General features: G+C 44.8%; 1 protein-coding gene across 1 annotated transcript in view; it reads left to right on the top strand.

Moving 5' to 3' along the window:
* The first annotated feature begins 2,289 nt into the window (after positions 1-2,289).
* The window catches only part of LOC147625525 (UDP-glucuronic acid decarboxylase 2-like), a 36,707-nt gene continuing 19,868 nt past the window's right edge, over positions 2,290-19,128 (top strand). The window contains exons 1-3 of the mRNA XM_086817021.1: positions 2,290-3,424; positions 3,797-3,943; positions 4,056-4,135. Coding sequence (XP_086673147.1) covers positions 2,797-3,424; positions 3,797-3,943; positions 4,056-4,135 — 855 coding nt within the window. The 5' untranslated portion in view covers positions 2,290-2,796. The remainder of the gene's footprint in view (positions 3,425-3,796; positions 3,944-4,055; positions 4,136-19,128) is intronic.

The following is a 19,128-nucleotide window of genomic DNA, read 5'->3' as shown; positions in this document are numbered from 1 at the left end:
CACACACATGCACCTGCACCTGCACGTGACACACATGCACCTGCACGTGATACACATGATGTACACACGAGTATATTCACATGCTCACACACGTACATGTAGACACTCGCTATGGATACACATAAATAAAAACATACACACCATGTACACACACACACACACAACAAATACACAACACTAACACATACACACAATCAAGACACTTGCACGACACATGCACGTATGAAGATAATACACAATCACACATACGTGTGTATGTGCACACACAATCACACACATATGTATGCAAAAGAGAAGACAAAAGACATTGTATACTTATTTAAGAGTGAACACACCTCGTCATGCATTCCCACTTATTAACATTTAATATTAATTGAAAATATGTGTATGTATTTATTTATTTTATAAATACACATGTATATATAGGTATACGTCTCTAAATATAATAAAACATAATATTATAGATAATATATATTGAGATGTGGGGGCGTGTGAGAGAGATAGAGAGAGTGTGTGTTTTTGTGCACGTGTGCATGAGAAAGAAGTATGTTTGTGTGTGTGCATGAATGTATGTAAGAGAGAGAGAGAGAGAGAGAGAGAGAGAGAGAGAGAGAGAGAGTTTCTATATGTGGGAGAGTGTGTGTGAGAAGAGAGATAGCGTGTGTGTGTGTGTGTGTGGTGTGTGTGAGTGGAGGAGAGAGAGAGAGAGAGAGAGAGAGAGAGAGAGAGAGAGAGAAACACAAAGAGAGACAGAGACATGGAAGTCTATGTGTGAGAGTGTGTGGGGGGAAAGAGTGTGTGTTTGCATTAGTACATGTGCATGTGTGTGTGTGTGTGAGAGAGAGAGAGAGAGAGAGAGAGAGAGAGAGAGAGAGTTTCGACATTTCAGAGTGTGTGCATGTGTATATGAGAGAAAGAGGGTGTGCATGTGCATGTGTGTGTGTGTGTGTGAGAGAGAGAGAGAGAGAGAGAGAGAGAGAGAGACAGAGAGAGAGAGACATTACATGTAAGATGCATTTATTTGAGAGTGAGCACACCTCACCACTCAACCCTACCATCAAAATTTAATCTAAAATTCAATTAATTAAAAATATCTATTTAAGCGCGCGTATGTGTGTGTGTGTGTGTGAGAGAGAGAGAGAGAGAGAGAGAGAGAGAGAGAGAGAGAGAGAGAATTTCTATGTAGGAGATAGTTTGTGCGGGAGGAGAGAGTGTGCGTTTGCATTAGTATATGTGCGGTGTGTATATGTGTGTGTGTGTGAGAGAGAGAGAGAGAGAGAGATGTAAGGGTGAAAAGAGAGAGAGAGAGAGAGAGAGAGAGAGAGAGAGAGAGAATAAAAAGTAGCTTTTAATAAAATATAAACATAAATATAAATTAAATAAAAACATTTATGTATATATGTGTATACATGTGTGTGTTTTTATTTACATACATGCATACATACATATGTATGTATGTATGTATATGTATATACATATATATGTGTGTGTGTGTGTGTGTGTGTGTGTTTCGATGTGTGTATGATATATCTATCTATATATTTAAAAGTGACCACAGCTTATCACCCATCTCCGCACATTAAAATTTAATCAAAATTAATTAAATTAGGTTGATGTTTGTATTTATATTTTTAAATACATGTATATATGTATAAGTATATGTGTCTATGTATAGGTATATGTATCTAAAACGTAATATTGTTGATACTATATATTTACATATGTGTATGTGTGCGTGAGAGAGAGAGAGAGAGTGTGTGTGTGTATGAGAGAGAGAGAGCGCTTCTATGTGTGGGAGAGTGTAAGAAGAGAGAGGGAGTGTGCGCATGTGTGTGTGAGCGAGAGAGAGAGAGAGAGAGAGAGAGAGAGTGTGTGTGTGTGTGTGAGAGAGAGAGAGAGAGAGAGCAGGTGTGTATATGTGTGTGCATATGAGAGAGAGAGAGAGAGTTTCAACATTTGAGAGTGTGTACGTGACATAGAGAGGGTGTGCATGTGCATGTGTGTGTGTGTAAAAGAGAGAGAGAGAGAGATGGTTGTAGAGAGAGAATAGTTCTTTTCTGGAACCTTGGTCTGCTTGCAGCAATGGGCTGGTTCAATACTAGTATAGATATAAAAAAGGGATAGGTTGTAATTGGAGAATGTGAAAGGAAGCAATGGGCTGGTTCAATACTAGTACAGATATAAAAAAGGGATAGGTTGTAATTGGAGAATGTGAAAGGAAGCAAGTTTCAAAGTCAGTGGCACGTTCTCCCCTACTCAAAAGCAACACCCGCTACTGTTCCCAAAGCACAACAGTTTCTTGCACGAGTCTCTCCGTGGAACAGGTCGCACTTGCGTACCGAGGTCACAACAGGAGGAGGAGGAGGAAGAAGAGCAAGTAGGCCTCCTCTCTCTTCCATGTGGCGGAAGAAGAGAAAGACTAGGTATCGTGCGGGGGTGGGTAGGTCACATTTTCTTTTTCGGCAACCGCTTTGGTAGGTTGGCTGGCTGGTCGATCGATTGGTTCAATGGTCAGAGGTGGAGGCAGAGGCGACCCCCAACAACAACAACAACAACAAAAGCCGGTCCTATTTTCCCATCCCATTCCGTGTTTAGGCCACGTAGTCGAGTGTGTGCTGCGCCTTAAGCCGAGCCCAGAATTTAGGGAGACACAGTGATCGACTGGTTGGGCAAGCCAGAATTTGAGGGGGAGATGCTCATATTTTTTCACCTCTGAGATTTTTTCGTTGCCCTTCTCTGTGAAGATTGTACTGCTGGACCAACCTTGACTTCGATCTTGCTCGTGGCCTGTAAGAAATGTTGGCGAATTTGAACCACCGGCGGGCGGAGGAGGGCCGAGCGCCCAGCGATGCGTACCACCCAAAGCCCTACAAGCCCTGGCCCATGGGCAGGGCGTTGGATTACCTGCTGCGCGAGCAGCGCCTCCTCTTCATCGTGGTGGGCATGGCGCTGGCCTCTACCCTCTTCCTCCTCTATCCGAACCTCCTCCCGCACTCAGAGAATCACTCTCCCTTGTTGCTGCATCAACAACGCCAGCAGCAGCAGCAGAACCACAATTACCACCGCATGTCCGTAGAGAGGTCAAGCCTCAGCTTCGGGTCCAGTTCTGCCCTAGTGAGCCCCGGGGCCAAGATTCCCCTGGGCCTCAAACGCAAGCCTCTGCGTGTTCTGGTTACGGGCGGCGCAGGGTTCGTGGGCAGCCACCTGGTCGACCGCCTCATCAAGCGCGGGGACAGCGTGATCGTAGTGGACAACTTCTTCACCGGGCGCAAAGAGAACGTGATGCACCACTTTGGCAATCCGCAATTTGAGCTCATCCGCCATGATGTGGTGGAGCCGCTGCTTCTCGAGGTCGACCAGATCTACCATCTCGCATGCCCTGCTTCACCTGTCCACTACAAACACAATCCTGTCAAGACCATCATATCCTTCTTTTTTACTTTCATGCACATGTCTGTTGGCTGAATTGATCTAATTTTAGTATGTTTGGTTAGATGAATGTATCCACAACATCGCAGCGAGCAGACTCGCTTAAAAAGAATGCTAACAACTAGATAAATTTGCAGGGTAGCCCCATTTTTTCTAAAAATATGGCAGCGTTAGATCTCGTTGAATGCCAGGCACGGCAGTTAGCACAATTGCAACTCTTCCTCTCTGGAGGCAGAGCTGCATTTATTTTACATTTTCTATATATATAGATGGGGGCATGGTCTAGATTTACATCATTGCATCTGAAGGCCTATTTGTAAGCTTAGATTTTTCTTTTAAATCCTGAGCATTCTTGATTCCAAGTACAAGACAAATGTGGTTGGAACGCTGAACATGCTTGGTCTTGCAAAGAGAGTCGGTGCTCGCTTCTTACTCACCAGTACGAGCGAAGTATATGGAGATCCTCTAGAGCATCCACAAAGAGAGACATACTGGGGCAATGTCAACCCAATAGGTATTGTTTTTCACCCCTTCAAAAACTTATCATGAATTCAGCACATGTGATGCTTTTCTTTTGGATATTGAATTGTTGTTTCTTGCCCCGATAATCTTCTTTTTTGTAACAGGAGTTCGAAGCTGCTATGATGAAGGTAAACGAACAGCAGAAACCCTCACAATGGATTATCATAGAGGTGCAAACGTCGAGGTAGGCATGCCTTTTCAACTCTTGTTGTTGTTGCGATGTACTAGCTTGTACTCACTATTTTGCAACGGAGAGTAAGTAGAGAATTTTCTGTATGCCCCAAATTTACCTTTCAGCAGGAGAGCCCCCAATACCAAGTCACAGTTTTATTAACATTATGACCCCTAGTTAGCACCCTGTGGCATCTTCACCACGAGAAAGACTCTCCATCTTGGGCTCATTGTTAGGCCTACTGATCTTTCTCTTTGTTCCCAAGCAGTGTAAATGTTATTAACTTCAGCCCAAGCTATGACTGCTTGCATTTAAAAAATGACCATTTGATGACATGTCAAATTGAACTTCTTTCTATCCCACGTGCATGTGAAACAGTTTGGAGCTATGATATTTGTATGGATGTTGCATAGTTGGGTATGGATTACATATAGGTGCTACAATCTGTTGCTGTTTCTGTGTTTGAGCATTGGGCACATAGCATCCGGTGCTTGGATCAGGCTGATTCTATATCTCAAAGGTTTTCTAGCAGTGGTTGGCAGCTAGATTTGGCCTTGAGACTTGCATATCTGCATTTGCGTATGGGTTGGGTTGGTCAGCAAGATTTGTGACCTTACCTTTGGAGGGTTGCCCTGGCTGGATTGTTTTATATGTGGTAGCGTGTTGGTGTCTTCATTTTTAGTTTGGTCTGGTTTCCTCGCTGCATATCTGCATTTGCGTATGGGTTGGGTTGGTCAGCAAGATTTGTGACCTTACCTTTGGAGGGTTGCCCTGGCTGGATTGTTTTATATGTGGTAGCGTGTTGGTGTCTTCATTTTTAGTTTGGTCTGGTTTCCTCGCTGCATATCTGCATTTGCGTATGGGTTGGGTTGGTCAGCAAGATTTGTGACCTTACCTTTGGAGGGTTGCCCTGGCTGGATTGTTTTATATGTGGTAGCGTGTTGGTGTCTTCATTTTTAGTTTGGTCTGGTTTCCTCGCTGCATGACTTCTTAGCAGAGTGTAGTCCCGCCTTTGAAGGCTGGTGTAAATTGACATTCTATTTTATTCTTATCTAGATCAAAAAGCACCCTCTGGGAGACTTTAGTGTAGTGATTAACTTCCATCTCCTTGGCCAAACTTGTTTGCCACTTCTCCTTGAAGCACTTTTTAGACATGGCAGAGGCTTTTTCTGTTTTGGCTGTAAAACCTTTTTCTAAAATTCCCCTAATGCTAATCCTTGGGATTAATGGCCTAATCCAGCAAGGTTAGGGGAGAGAGCGTGCGTGGATAGGGTGTATGTACAGATGTGTGCAACCATGGTTTAGGTGCATGTGGGAACCTTAGTGCAAGATGCCCTGTAGGCGGAGTTTCATGTGCACAGCCAGCAAGTAGGTGCAAGTTACAGACGATACATCGTACGGACTGCCACGTGGCAGCCGTACAGGTGTACATACATGCACAAAAGGGGGCTATGGTCCTTTACTCGAGGCGGGATTCTGTTAGACCTATCAACCCGCTTTCCCCACAGAAAAAAGAGTTTTTACTTGATCTGCTAGATGGTGACATATTAAAGATCAATGTCTTACGGTCTGTTTTAATGCCGCAAGACTATTCAGGTCATCGTTAGGAGGGAGAGGGCAGTGCTAGAGAAAAAAGAACGTGTGGCTTAAATGTTGAAGAAGCATGAAAACCCCCCTTTTTAGTAAAAAAACGTTTTTTTGTGGGGCACTAGTATGCTTTTTTTCAAGAAAAAGCATGCATGTGCAGATCTCTTATAAAACTCAGGGGGTTACTTTTTATGGGCACACATATGATGGGGCTGCTTTTTATAAACATACATCGGGATTTTATTTAAAAATAATAAAAGCTACACAGTTTCTTGGAAAAAAGCATACACAACCTTTCTAGAATTTAAAGAGGGTGCCTCTTTTGGTTATTCCGATGCACACACTAGGGCAGGTTTCACCCTAGCTTTTTACTCTTTCCATCGTCCATTTTTTTCTCGTTGGCCCAGACAGCACATGCATTCTTGGGACTTGCAGGATGGAGGTTTATTTGGTTTTTTCTAGCTCTTTTCTTCTACCTCATGGCAATCCCAGTTGGATTATCTTTCTTGATGATCTTTATCATCATGTGGAGCACCAGGGGGAACAACAGTGTCACATGCACAAGGCAGTGCCATGGCTAATCCCAGATCTAAATCCCTCATTGGGCAGCTTTTGGTGCATTTAGGGCATGCAGCATCCAGTCGGCGGCAGCATCTAAGCACAACCGGCAACATCTCGTGATCAGACGTAGCAATTATGACCACACATGTGAAGCGATAACACTTTATTTGACATTTTACTCAGTCATGGGATTAAATATAGGCTGAAAGCAATAGAAGGTGGCCGACCAGTAGCAAATCATCATATATGTATGCCCAACGGAACGTGCAGTGACAGATTCAACCACGTGTCCAAGAGATATAGATAGAGAGAAGGGGAAGAGAGATGGGTATGGGAGTTTTACACAGTACAATGGTCACCATGAAACTCGTTTCGCGTTTCAGCATTGAAACGTTTCATGGGCATCATTGAAACCATTTCGTTTCATGCGGGACAAAAAATTGTGTTCTATGCTTTAACACCTCTATATTTTTAAGTCTTTCACTTCCCTTCTTTTCTGTTTGTCTCTTTTGTTCTCTTCTCTTTTTTATGTTTTAACCATCCTTCTTTCTTCAATGTGACATTATGGCAATATCTTCTCAATTTTTATGCATATGATCGTTTCGATCTACCGTTTCATTGTGCACCTATCCACAGTTGAAACGTTTCATTCCAAAATAGATCGTTTCGACACTGAAACGTTTCAGCAATGAAACGTTTCGTGGTGACCATCAGTAATCCATGCTGAGTGGGGAACAAGCCCAATCCCCTTTTTAGGAATTTATTTCAGGAGCAATCCACGGGCTTTTCCAAGCCAAGACCAATACAACAAATGAATACAATATCAAAATAAGTATGTTGATGACGAGGTCGATGTTGGAGTCGATATCGAGGCACAAGATCTTTGATACCTGAGCTCACCACTAGGAAGACTTTGTCACCAATTGGCCGAGCATTTGGTCCATCTCCAGTTTTTGCGTCTCGTTCACTTGAGGCCAGGCCGGTGTCTCATGTGAAGAGGCCAATATTTTGCTGACATGGACGGGAGCCAGACTGGTGCCACTCGTGTGTTAGCAGGATGGTGTCGTATGGACGGGAGCCAGACTGGTGTCACCCGTGTATGACCTGGACTCTGTTCGACCCATGGGATTGTCACGCCATGGAAGAGCCAGTATTCGTGTCATGTCTTACCTATGGGACTGTCACTCCATAGGGAGGCTCGTGCCTGGAACTGTATCTTACCTATGGGACTGTCACTCCATAGGAAGACCAGGTTTTTATGTTTTACGTCGTGCCATTTTTGTGCCGACAGATATTTTGTACTTGTTCCATGAACGGGAGATATGTCCATGATACTATTTGCACATGCACTCATGTTCGGCATGTTTGAAACTGTTTTCGCATGACTTGTATTTTTGTGTTTGCCTGCTTGACGTCACTTACTGAGCGGGGACGCCTGCCAGTGAGTCATGAAGTCTGCTCTGTCTTTTGACAAGTTTTGGTGCATGTGAACAGGTGGTAAGTGTATTGCCCATGTTGGTTTAACATTTTATATTTCTAACCCTTTTGTTTATAAGGTTTTATGTTCACTCACTTAAAAGTGGGCACCCCCTATGGGCACCCACTTAGGGGCCAAGGTGGGGAGCCCCACTTAAGTGTGTGTGGGGGTGGGTGCATGGTCACCTACCCACACTGGTCACCCACATGCAAGCGTGGAAATCACTATTTGTTTACTCCACTCCAATACTCATAAAAAAAGGCGACCACCTTTCGTAGGACTCAATCGGCGACCATCTCTTACGCCTCTGCTCCCAGGCGGCTGAGCTGGTTGCGCATGCTCTTCTAGGAGGCTGTGCGCTCCACCTGCAACAAGACTGCTACGCATGATGCCATCTCCTACTGTACGGCTACTTCTCCCTCCCCTACCAGGCGGCTGTGGTTCCATTAGCAGGCGGCTGCACAACTGCAGGCTGCGCTGCCCTTTTCCTCTTGCAGGCAGTCGTGGGCCCCCTCCAGCGAGCTGCGCCTGTTTCTCCAGCAAGCTACCCACTACAGGCAGCTGCGCAGGCTACAGCCAAGTGGCTGTGCACAGCAGCCAGGTACCTCCTCTATACATCAGGCGGCTACTTTTCTCTCTCAGGCGGCTGTGCCTACAGCAGGAGGCTGTGCCTGTCTTTAGTTGGCAACTGCGCAAGCCTCTCCTTCCGTTTGTGTTCTTCACCAGGCAGCTGCATCACTAGGCGGCTGTAGCAAGACAAACTCCTCCACAAGAAGGCAGGCTGTGTCCTGCACAACAGGTGGTTGCACTTGTTTTCCATAGGCGGTATTCTCTAGGCGGTATTCTCTATCTTCAAGTGGCTACAACTTGGTATCCCACTCAAGTAGCTACACACACGAATACCTCGGGTATTGGTCTACAATCTGTAACCTGCAAGTAAGTGAATTTTTCAGATTTAAGTAAAGTATTTTGTGATAAATTTGATAAGGGACTCTCTCCATGGCAACACCCGTTCGGTGCCGGGTAGTCCAAGCTATTGGAGAACCTCGGTCCAAAGGTGCTGAGATCGGGAGAGCCAAGCGTTAGTACGGGAGCGCCTGTTTGTGCGTGGTCCTAGAACACCAGTTGGGCGCTCTCCGCGGAGTCCAGTGAAAGCACAGGACCGTAGAGATTGGACCACGCTAGTGGTCGTTCTGCTTCGAGCATCTACTTCGATTGTCGACTTCGAGCCTATTTGTTTGGTACTGTATTCATATGTACATGGACATCATCTGGTTCTTGGAACCCATGGAGCATTGTATTTGTTAAATACTCCCAATAAATATATCATATATTGAGGGGGGGGGGTCGGCCCGTTCCAGCCCCAGTGCTGGTGTCCATCTATCCATTTCATTTCAATTTCAAGTTGTTATTAAGTTGTCCATTTCAAATTGTGATTTTAAGTTGTGCTATTACACGTGTGGGTGTCCAACGGAGTCTTCCCACTTGACGGGATTGGTTTCATTGGTATCAGAGCACGGTTGTTTCCCTCTTTTTAGTGGGGAAACGAACCTGTGTACTGGACACCCGGCTTTCTAGCACACTTAACGCAATGGACAGCCAAGGCAACCCTTTGGAAGTGCCAAATTCGAGGGGTCCATCTAGTGCTTCTCGTGGGTCTCTGATGCCCTGCGAGGAAGACACAAGCCCCTTGAAAGGGTTAATGATAGTGAATCAAAGGGTCAACTGTCTCCAGGAAAGACAGTCATGCTTGAACAAGAGCCTAATGCAATGAGGGCTGAAATGGAACATATGAGAAAACTTTTGCAGGCACAAGAGCAAGAGTTAAAATTTTTGCATGAAGATCCCCATGTGCAAAGTGCCATTGAAGCTAGGAAGGCTGATGCAATGGTAGATGTAACTTTTGAGTCTTTGGCACGGGAAGTGGGCAAGAAGCCAAGGGAGTTGGCATTTGCCTACCTCCTCCGCAAGGGTGATATCAAAGAGGGGGACGACGGAGAGCTGAAATTCAGAAATCCACCTCGTTTGAAGCATGGAAATCCCGCATCTCAAAGGCTGAAGTCTTATATGCAAAAGGAAGAGGTGACAGTCACCTCTCGTCATGCGTCTTCCCCACAAGGCACAAAGCCTGACAGGTATATGTATGCTAGTACTCATGGAGGGCATGAAAGTCACATGCATGCAAGACATGTATCCCATGGTAAGGGTGACAGGTCTGCTAGAAAAATTTTGCCTTCTGAGTTGTCTCATGGAGAGACATTGCCATATGCAGAAAAGTCACATGCATTTGAGTTTCAAGTTCATGGAGCACATGCCACCGTGCCTCATGAAACTTCTATGACAGCCCATGGAGCCCATGCAAATAGGGCTGTCCGGTTGGATAAGGGGAAAAGAAAAAGAGAAGACCATGAGCCTCATGCCAGAAAGCTCAAGGAATTCAAAGCAGGTGACAAATCTGTTAAATTTGATGTTTTTCATGGTGAACATGATGCTTCTAAAGTGTTAGCATTTGTGGCACAGTTCGACATTGCTTTTAGCGATGAGGACTTCACTGAAAAGTCAAAAGTACACCATGCTAGCATGTTTTTGAAAGGGACCACTGCTCATTGGTGGATCATTGAAAAGATCACCAAGGATCCCATTCGCACCTGGAAGGAATTTAAGGATAGATTCTATGCTCAGTTTTTGCCACCAAATGCGGAGCAAACTCTCACTCAAAAGTGGGACAGGCTGGAGCAAAGAGATAATGAAAGCGTGCAACAGTATGTCAACAAGTTCTGGAAAGTATTGCTGGAAGTAACTCCCTTTATGCAAATCACTGAGGATGAAAGAAAAAGGAAGTTTCGCTCTGGACTGCAACCAGCATATCGTTTGGGCATTGAATTACACCCGAAACATACTTTGCAACAGCTCACAGCTTCTGCTCTTGCTACGGAGCAATTGGTGCTCAAGATTAAATAGAATCAAGGAGGTTCAAAGGGGAAAGACAAGGCTGTCCCAAATCTGCAAAAGGGTGGACAGCCACCTAAAAAGAACTTCCGGGAGGCCTACAAGGGTGGTAAAGCTGAAAATACCACATCTAAAGATCAGGGCCCAAGGAAGAACAAATTCGGCTTAACCCCGGAGCAAAGAGAGCAATATGCCAAGGATGGAAAATGCTTTTCTTGTGGTAGCAAAGACCACATGTTTCGACAATGCCCAGATCGCAAACCTAAGCACGAGGACAAGCAGACCAAGGCTAATGTACATGCAGTTCCTGATGTGCAAGGAAATATAAGTCATGATGCAAAAGAGCGGATGGTTTGCAAGGCTTGGGGGCAAATCAAGGATCAGTCCGCCTTATTCATGTTTGATGACTGTGCAACTGATAACTTCATCTCTATGCAAATGGCAGCTGCATTGGGTATTGAGGTTGAGAACATGGGACCTCAGATTGAAGCCGAAGCTGCATTTATTGGTAAAGAGGTGCAGGTTACCCCATTGATAGGGAAGTTGTGCATACATATCCAGGGCTACCTTGATAATGAACATTTCCTAGTTGCTCCACTAAATGGATATGATGTATTGTTGGGTAAGCTGTGGCACCATAGGCTTGAGCCCCGCAAAGACTACAAGTCCAATATGATTTCTTTTATGCATATAGGCCACATGCATTTTATTGATGCTCGCAAAGAAGGGGATTCCATCCCACTTGTATTACACATCCAAATTAATAAAGCAATGAAAAAGAGTCTTTCTGCGTACTTGGTTTTTGTGCGTGATAGCCTTGTGCCAAATCATCAAAATGTGGATGCTATGTCTAATGATAGGCTGAATTTTCTTTTTGCATTCAATGACTGTTTTGCTGATACTTTGCCAGGTGAATTACCTCCCCAAAGGCCCGAAGATCACCGCATAGATCTTGTGCCAGGTAGTTCTCCTCATAACAAACCCGCATATCGAGTGAGTGCCGCACAACAAGAAGAGATCATGAAGCAGGTAAACGAGCTTTTAGAGAAAGGTTTGGTTCAACCCGGTTCCTCACCTTACTGCTCTCCTGTGCTTCTTGTTCAAAAGGACTTTTAGAGAAAGGTTTGGTTCAGCCCAGTTCCTCACCTTACTGCTCTCTTGTGCTTCTTGTTCAAAAGAAGGACATTCCGTATGTGTGTGGACTATAGAGCTTTGAACAAGCTTACCATTAAGAACAGATTCCCAATTCCGTGAATTGATGATATTTTGGATAAGCTTGATGGTTTGACTTGTTTCAGCCGACTTGATTTGAAGAGTGGTTATCACCAGATACGAGTGGTGTCACAAGATATTCATAAAACTGCATTCAGGACAGCCTTCGGATTATATGAATTTTCAGTAATGCCTTTTGGTCTCACCAATGCTCCTGCCACATTTAATTGTATGATGGATAGGATATTCCGACTCCATCGCAAATTCACAGGAGTATTCTTTGATGATATCTTGGTTTTCTCCAAGAATGAGCAGGAACACAAAACTCATTTGGTCACAGTGTTCGAAGAGCTGCGGAAGCATAAACTTTTCATTAATGCCAAGAAAAGTGAGTTCTTCCTTTCAGAGATTCATTATCTGGGTCATATTGTATCCAAAGATAGAGTTACAATGGATCCTGCAAAGATAGAGACCATTCGGAATTGGCCCGAATTGCAAAACGTACATCAAGTACGTAGTTTTCTGGGATTATGTTCGTATTATAGGCGTTTCATAAGGCATTTTGCTATGATTGCCACTCCTCTACATGATCTCACAAAGAAGAAAATCACTTTCAAATGGACTTCAAAAGAACATGATGCTTTCTTGCAGCTCAAGCATGCTATTATATGTGGTTCAGTATTGATTGTTCTTGACTTGCACAAGTCATTCGTAGTTGAATGTGATGCTTGTGGTGATTGCATAGGAGCTGTCCTAAATCAAGAAGGGCATGCAGTTGCATACGAAAGCCGTCGTTTGCATGATGTTGAGCTTCATATGGACATCTATGAGAAAGAGCTCTTGGCTGTATAATTCATACCTTAAAGATATGGAAACATTATCTTCTTGGGACTGAATTTGTAGTCAAGATAGATCATCAAAGCTTGAGATACTTTCTATCTCAGACAAAGCTTTCGGAGAAGCAGATGAGAATGGCAAACTTTCTTTCCATGTTTCATTTTCAGATTGTGCATACTCCAGGAAAGAAAAATGTGGTGGCGGATGCACTATCCAGGAGGCCTTATGTAGTTGCAGTCTCAGTGGCCTCTCATGGAGACTTATCTGCTATGCGAGATTTGTACCATTTGGATGCTGATTTTTGCCATATATGGACTGATTTGATGGCTAGTCATCACATGCCTCTTATGTTATCAACGAGGGTTATCTTATGAAGGATAATTGCCTATGTGTGGTGAAGGATTTGCGTCCAAAGGTTATGGACGAATGTCACGCTCCACCATATGTTGGTCATAGAGGTATCATGCCTACTACTCGCATGATTCAGAGATATTTCTTTTGGCCAAGCATGCGTAAAGACATTGAGGCTTATGTACGTGCATGTGTTACTTGCCAAAAGGTGAAATTTGACAGGCAAAAACCTCCAGGTTTGCTTCAGCCATTGCCTATTCCCTCGCAACCTTGGGAAAGTATCACTATGGATTTTATTATGAACTTGCCGAGATCCCAGCGTGGGAATGATGCTATTTGGACCATTGTGGACAGGTTTAGCAAGCAAGCTCATTTCTTGCCTGTCAAGAAAACCATTAAAGCTGATCATATGGTAAAGCTTTTTCTTGCTAATATTTTCAAGCATCATGGTATGCCTAAATCCATTGTTGGGGATAGAGATCCCAGGACTACAAGCCTCTTTTGGAGGGCTTTATTTGATAATATGGATACTAAACTTGAGTTTTCATCAGCTTATCATTCCCAAACGGATGGCCAAAGTGAAGCTGCAAATTCAGGCGTGTTGGATTTATTGAAATGTTATGTGGCAGATCAAAAGACTGCATGGGAGAAGTATCTTCCATTTGTTGAGTTTGCCTACAACAATACAATCCATGCCTCCACGGGAACGGCTCCGTTTGAGATTATTTATGGCAGAGTGGTATTGCCACCCATCCTTCGTACAAAGGATGAGATTTTTGCAGCTGATGAATATGTTCGTGACTTGGATGTATCCTTTGGTCAGGTACGGACAGCCATTGCAAGATCTCAAGATAAGCATAAAATGGCTGCTGACAAGCATAGAAGGGACATGGAAGTCAAAGAAGGTGATTGGGTTTTGCTGAAATTTGAGAAGGCTAGGCTTCGGAAGAGGCCAGGACGAGAAGGATCATATCCTAAGCTTTCTCCTCGCTATTATGGACCCTTCAAGGTAATTCAAAAGATCAATGAAGTGTCATACAGGCTTGCTTTGCCTAGTCACTGGAAGATTCACAATGCATTTCATGTGAGTCTATTTCGGAAATATGTGGGGCCAGATCCTAATGAGCCTGTCACACAGAAGATCCGCCAGAGATTGAAGAGCTTGAGGAGATCCTCCAGCCAGAACAGATTGTTTTTCACAAGGAGCGAAAGCTACCTGCAGGGAAGCTTTCCAGGAGATACCTTGTGAAGTTTAAAAATTATTTGCCCATTGATGCAAAATGGGTAAATGAGGACTATTTTGTTGATTACCCACAGTTATTGCAGGCATATCTTGAGGACAACTCTGGGTAAATGAGGACTATTTTGTTGATTACCCACAGTTGTTGCAGGCATATCTTGAGGACAACTCTTTAGAAGCCCGGGGGGATGTCACCAATTGGCCGACCATTTGATCCATCTCCAGTTTTTGCGTCTCGTTCACTTGAGGCCAAGCTGGTGTCTCATGTGAAGAGGCCAGTATTTTGCTGACATGGACGGGAGCCAGACTGGTGCCACCCGTGTGTTAGCAGGATGGTGTCGTATGGACGGGAGCCAGACTGGTGCCACCCGTGTATGACCTGGACTGTGTTCGACCCATGGGATTGTCACGCCATGGAAGAGTCAGTATTCGTGCCATGTCTTACCTATGGGACTGTCACTCCATAGGGAGGCTCGTGCCTGGAACTGTGTCTTACCTATGGGACTGTCACTCCATAGGAAGACCAGGTTTTTATGTTTTACGTCGTGCCATTTTTGTGCCGACAGATATTTTGTACTTGTTCCATGAACAGGAGATATGTCCATGATACTATTTGCACATGCACTCATGTTCTGCATGTTTGAAACTGTTTTCGCATGACTTGTATTTTTGTGTTTGCCTGCTTGACGTGTCACTTATTGAGCGGGGACGCCTGCCAGTGAGTCGTGAAGTCTGCTCTGTCTTCTGACAAGTTTTGGTGCATGTGAACAGGTGGTAAGTGTATTGCCCATGTTGGTTTAACATTTTATATTTCTAACCCTTTTGTTTATAAGGTTTTATGTTCACACTCACTTAAAAGTGGGCACCCCCTTTGGGCACCCACTTAGGGGCCAAGGTGGGGAGCCCCACTTAAGTGTGTGTGTGGGGGTGGGTGCATGGCCACCTACCCACACTGGTCACCCACATGCAAGCGTGGAAATCACTATTTGTTTACTCCACTCCAATACTCATAAAAAAAGGCGACCACCTTTCGTAGGACTCAACCGGCGACCATCTCTTACGCCTCTGCTCCCAGGCGGCTGAGCTGGTTGCGCATGCTCTTCCAGGAGGCTGTGCGCTCCACCTGCAACAAGACTACTGCGCATGCTGCCATCTCCCATACAGGCTGCGCATGCTGCCATCTCCTACTGTACGGCTGCTTCTCCCTCCCCTACCAGGCGGCTGTGGTTCCATCAGCAGGCGGCTGCACAACTGCAGGCTGCGCGGCCCTTTTCCTCTTGCAGGCAGTCGTGGGCCCCCTGCAGCGAGCTGCACCTGTTTCTCCAGCAAGCTACCCACTACAGGCAGCTACGCAGGCTACAGCCAAGTGGCTGTGCACAGCAGCCAGGTGCCTCCTCTATACATCAGGCGGCTACTTTTCTCTCTCAGGCGGCTGTGCCTACAGCAGGAGGCTGTGCCTGTCTTCAGTTGGCAACTGTGCAAGCCTCTCCTTCCGTTTGTGTTCTTCACCAGGCAGCTGCATCACTAGGCGGCTGTAGCAAGACAAACTCCTCCACACGAAGGCAGGCTGTGTCCTGCACAATAGGGGGTTGCACTTGTTTTCCATAGGCGGTATTCTCTATCTTCAAGTGGCTACAACTTGGTATCCCACTCAAGTAGCTACACACACGAATACCTCAGGTATTGGTCTACAATCTGCAACCTGCAAGTAAGTGAATTTTTCAGATTTAAGTAAAGTATTTTGTGATAAATTTGATAAGGGACTCTCTCCACGGCAACACCCGTTCGGTGCCGGGTAGTCCAAGCTATTGGAGAACCTCGGTCCAAAGGTGCTAAGATCGGGAGAGCCAGGCGTTAGTACGGGAGCGCCTGTTTGTGCGTGGTCCTGGAACACCAGTTGGGTGCTCTCCACGGAGTCCAGTGAAAGCACAGGACCAGAGAGATTGGACCACACTAGTGGTCGTTCTGCTTCGAGCATCTACTTCGATCGTTGACTTCGAGCCTATTTGTTTGGTACTGTATTCATATGTACATGGACATCATCTGGTTCTTGGAACCCATGGAGCATTGTATTTGTTAAATACTCCCAATAAATATATCATATATTGAGGGGGGGGTCGGTCCCTTCTGGCCCCAGTGCTGGTGTCCATCTATCCATTTCATTTCAATTTCAAGTTGTTATTAAGTTGTCCATTTCAAATTGTGATTTTAAGTTGTGCTATTACGCGTGTGGGTGTCCAACGGAGTCTTCCCACTTGACGGGATCGGTTTCAGACCCACAAGAGTCTTACACTGGGCTAGTACCAATATCCAATATTTGAATCAAGTTTGATGCTCTCAGATTTCCCACAAGTGTCTCTTCACCAAAAACTGGTCAAATAGAATCCGAAAAAAAAGGTTCACTCTCAAGATGGTAGCTGTAGGACTGGACATGAATCAGCTCAAGGAGGCGGCACTTCTTTCAGTTCTGCACAAAGGCGGTAGAAGACGGATCAGTGACGGCGTTCAACTATTGGCGGAGTTGCTGCTCACAGAGGGATGCAGTGGTTGCGCTTTTCTTAGGGTAGTGCAGCGGTGGCAGCAGCAAGAGGCGGAGGAACTGCACAGGGGCAGTAGGCGGAGCAGGGACATACAATGGTGGTGCAGCCAGGTGAAATTGGTGCTTGAAGGCAGCGGCGAGACGGAGTTGGGCTTTGGGCAGCAGAGGTGCTGGCGGAGTTGAGCCACCTGGTGGTTCAGCTGGTAGAGGTGGCGTTGTAGGCAGGGCAGAGGCTGAGTGTGGAGAGGGAGATTTTGATGATGAAGATGATGATCAAGCCTTCAAAGATGGGTCTGCTCCAAAATTTGATGATTCTGCAAGAGGGTGCAAGCTTCTTTATATACTTGAAAAGGGGTCCTTGCTTTGCTTTCGCTTTATCTACTTGCTTTTGCTTTTTCTCTTTTAAATATTCATAATAGCCAAAGTTCTTGATTTGTGCTTTTGTAGCTTCAAGGCCTTGCTTTTTGGCCCTGGAGCTGCTTTTTGGAAAAGTGGCTCTTAGCTTTTTGATCCAGTTTGATGTCCTCTTTCCAATGGTGCCCTTAACTTTTGGTCAACATAGTTTGACTTTTTGTTTTTTCCCGCTTTTTGACCAATACTGGTGCTTTGTCCAATGCCAGCTTTAGGAACCCTGCTCATGTATCCATCAACCTGTCCAAGTGTCCGGGCATGAGTTCCGTCATGTGAAAAGAGCTTGGAGGGCCAAATAGTTACATCCCCTTTCTCTTATATCACAATTGTCCTCAACTGTGGGGTACAAATATTCCATATGATCATGGTACTAGCCCCATCTGGTACTCTTGTGCATCTGGTCTTTCCTCATATATGTAGTGCCTTCTGCTCATTTGGCAACATCTTTATGTCTTTTCTTTGACCGATGTCCTTGTTCTTGATGGTACAAGTTCTTCATAATTTGTTACATGTGTTAGATATAATAAATGCATACTCTTCTTTTGCAAAAACTAGACACAAGCTAGTCAACAAACAGGTATGCATCATTCGCGTATATTGGGTATTCCAGGTACTGCCCAGGTAGTCTGGAGCCTAGTGGACTATCACATGCCATAAATCCAAGCATTGTCCACACATCAAAAACAGTACACAAAGTCAAAGAAATTCAAACATACATCAGTATGCATACATCAGTATGCAATGCACAAGTAATGATCCTCCTGTTCATGGATTGTCCTGTCTGGTTTCATCGAAACTGTGTTGAGCCATCTAGTTTCCAAGGGAAACCGCTTAGACTATCTTCAAGGCCATTTGGTCATTAGGACCGCCAAGAAGTCTTCCATAGTCATTTGGGCCATCTGGTTGCATTGACTGCCCGACTATATGATCCAATACAATCATATGGGCCATCTGGTCACAATTACTGGCCGATCTTTAAAAACCCGTCACTTTTAAAAATAAAAGAACTGAAACCTTAATACTTCAAGAAACCCATCAATGTTTAAAAAAAAGAGAGAAAAAAAAAGCCTTCAAAGAAACACGAGTTTCAAACATGAACATTTCAAAAACGTTTTCCCAAGATCTTTCATGGAAGAAACGTGTTTCTTGGCAACTAAGGTCGCAATGACCGCCCGATTGTGAAGTCCAATATATTTGGCATCATTGCCATCCAATGGGTCATCTGGCATCGTTGCCTCCCATGTTGGGGTTGAGGAAAGCTTGCCTGTACACCACCACCACCACACACACACAGCTTGAACCACACGTGAGAGAGAGCTAGTTGCTGGAAAGTACTCTTATGATAATGATGAGTACAAAAGTACTATGAGTACAAGATATAGCCTAGGGCAAAGTGCCCAACACACATAAGTATGTTCACATGGGAAAAAAACCTGTGTCGAGCCACAGGGAAAAAGTGCCCGTGAGTAAGTTGTGTTCACACCTGAACTAGCCGGGAGTAGTCATGACCAACAAATCCCCTTCAAGTGAATGGTTTGATCGGAGACAGGGTGTAACAGACTACCTTGGTAGAGGCTGTAAGCTAAAAGCTTTGCGGAAAGCTTCAAACTTTTCCCTCGAAAGAGGCTTTGTAAACCCATCTGCTATATTGGCATGTGTAGACACATGAGCTAAGTCAATCTCTCCTGCATGGAGCCTTTCCCTGACATAATGATAGTGAACCTCAATATGCTTTGTGTGGGCATGAATTATTGGATTTCGTGCAACTGCCAAAGTACTCTGACTGTCAGTGTAAATGGTGGTAGGGGACTGCTGTCCAACACCAAGATCGGCTAAAAGGC

This window comes from Cibotium barometz, chromosome 23 (genome assembly GCF_041138505.1).
Source record: "Cibotium barometz isolate CiBa-2024 chromosome 23, ASM4113850v1, whole genome shotgun sequence".
Taxonomy (NCBI): Eukaryota; Viridiplantae; Streptophyta; class Polypodiopsida; order Cyatheales; family Cibotiaceae; genus Cibotium; species Cibotium barometz.
The sequence above is the reverse complement of the archived record's forward strand: the minus strand, read 5'-3'. Positions and strand labels throughout refer to the sequence as shown.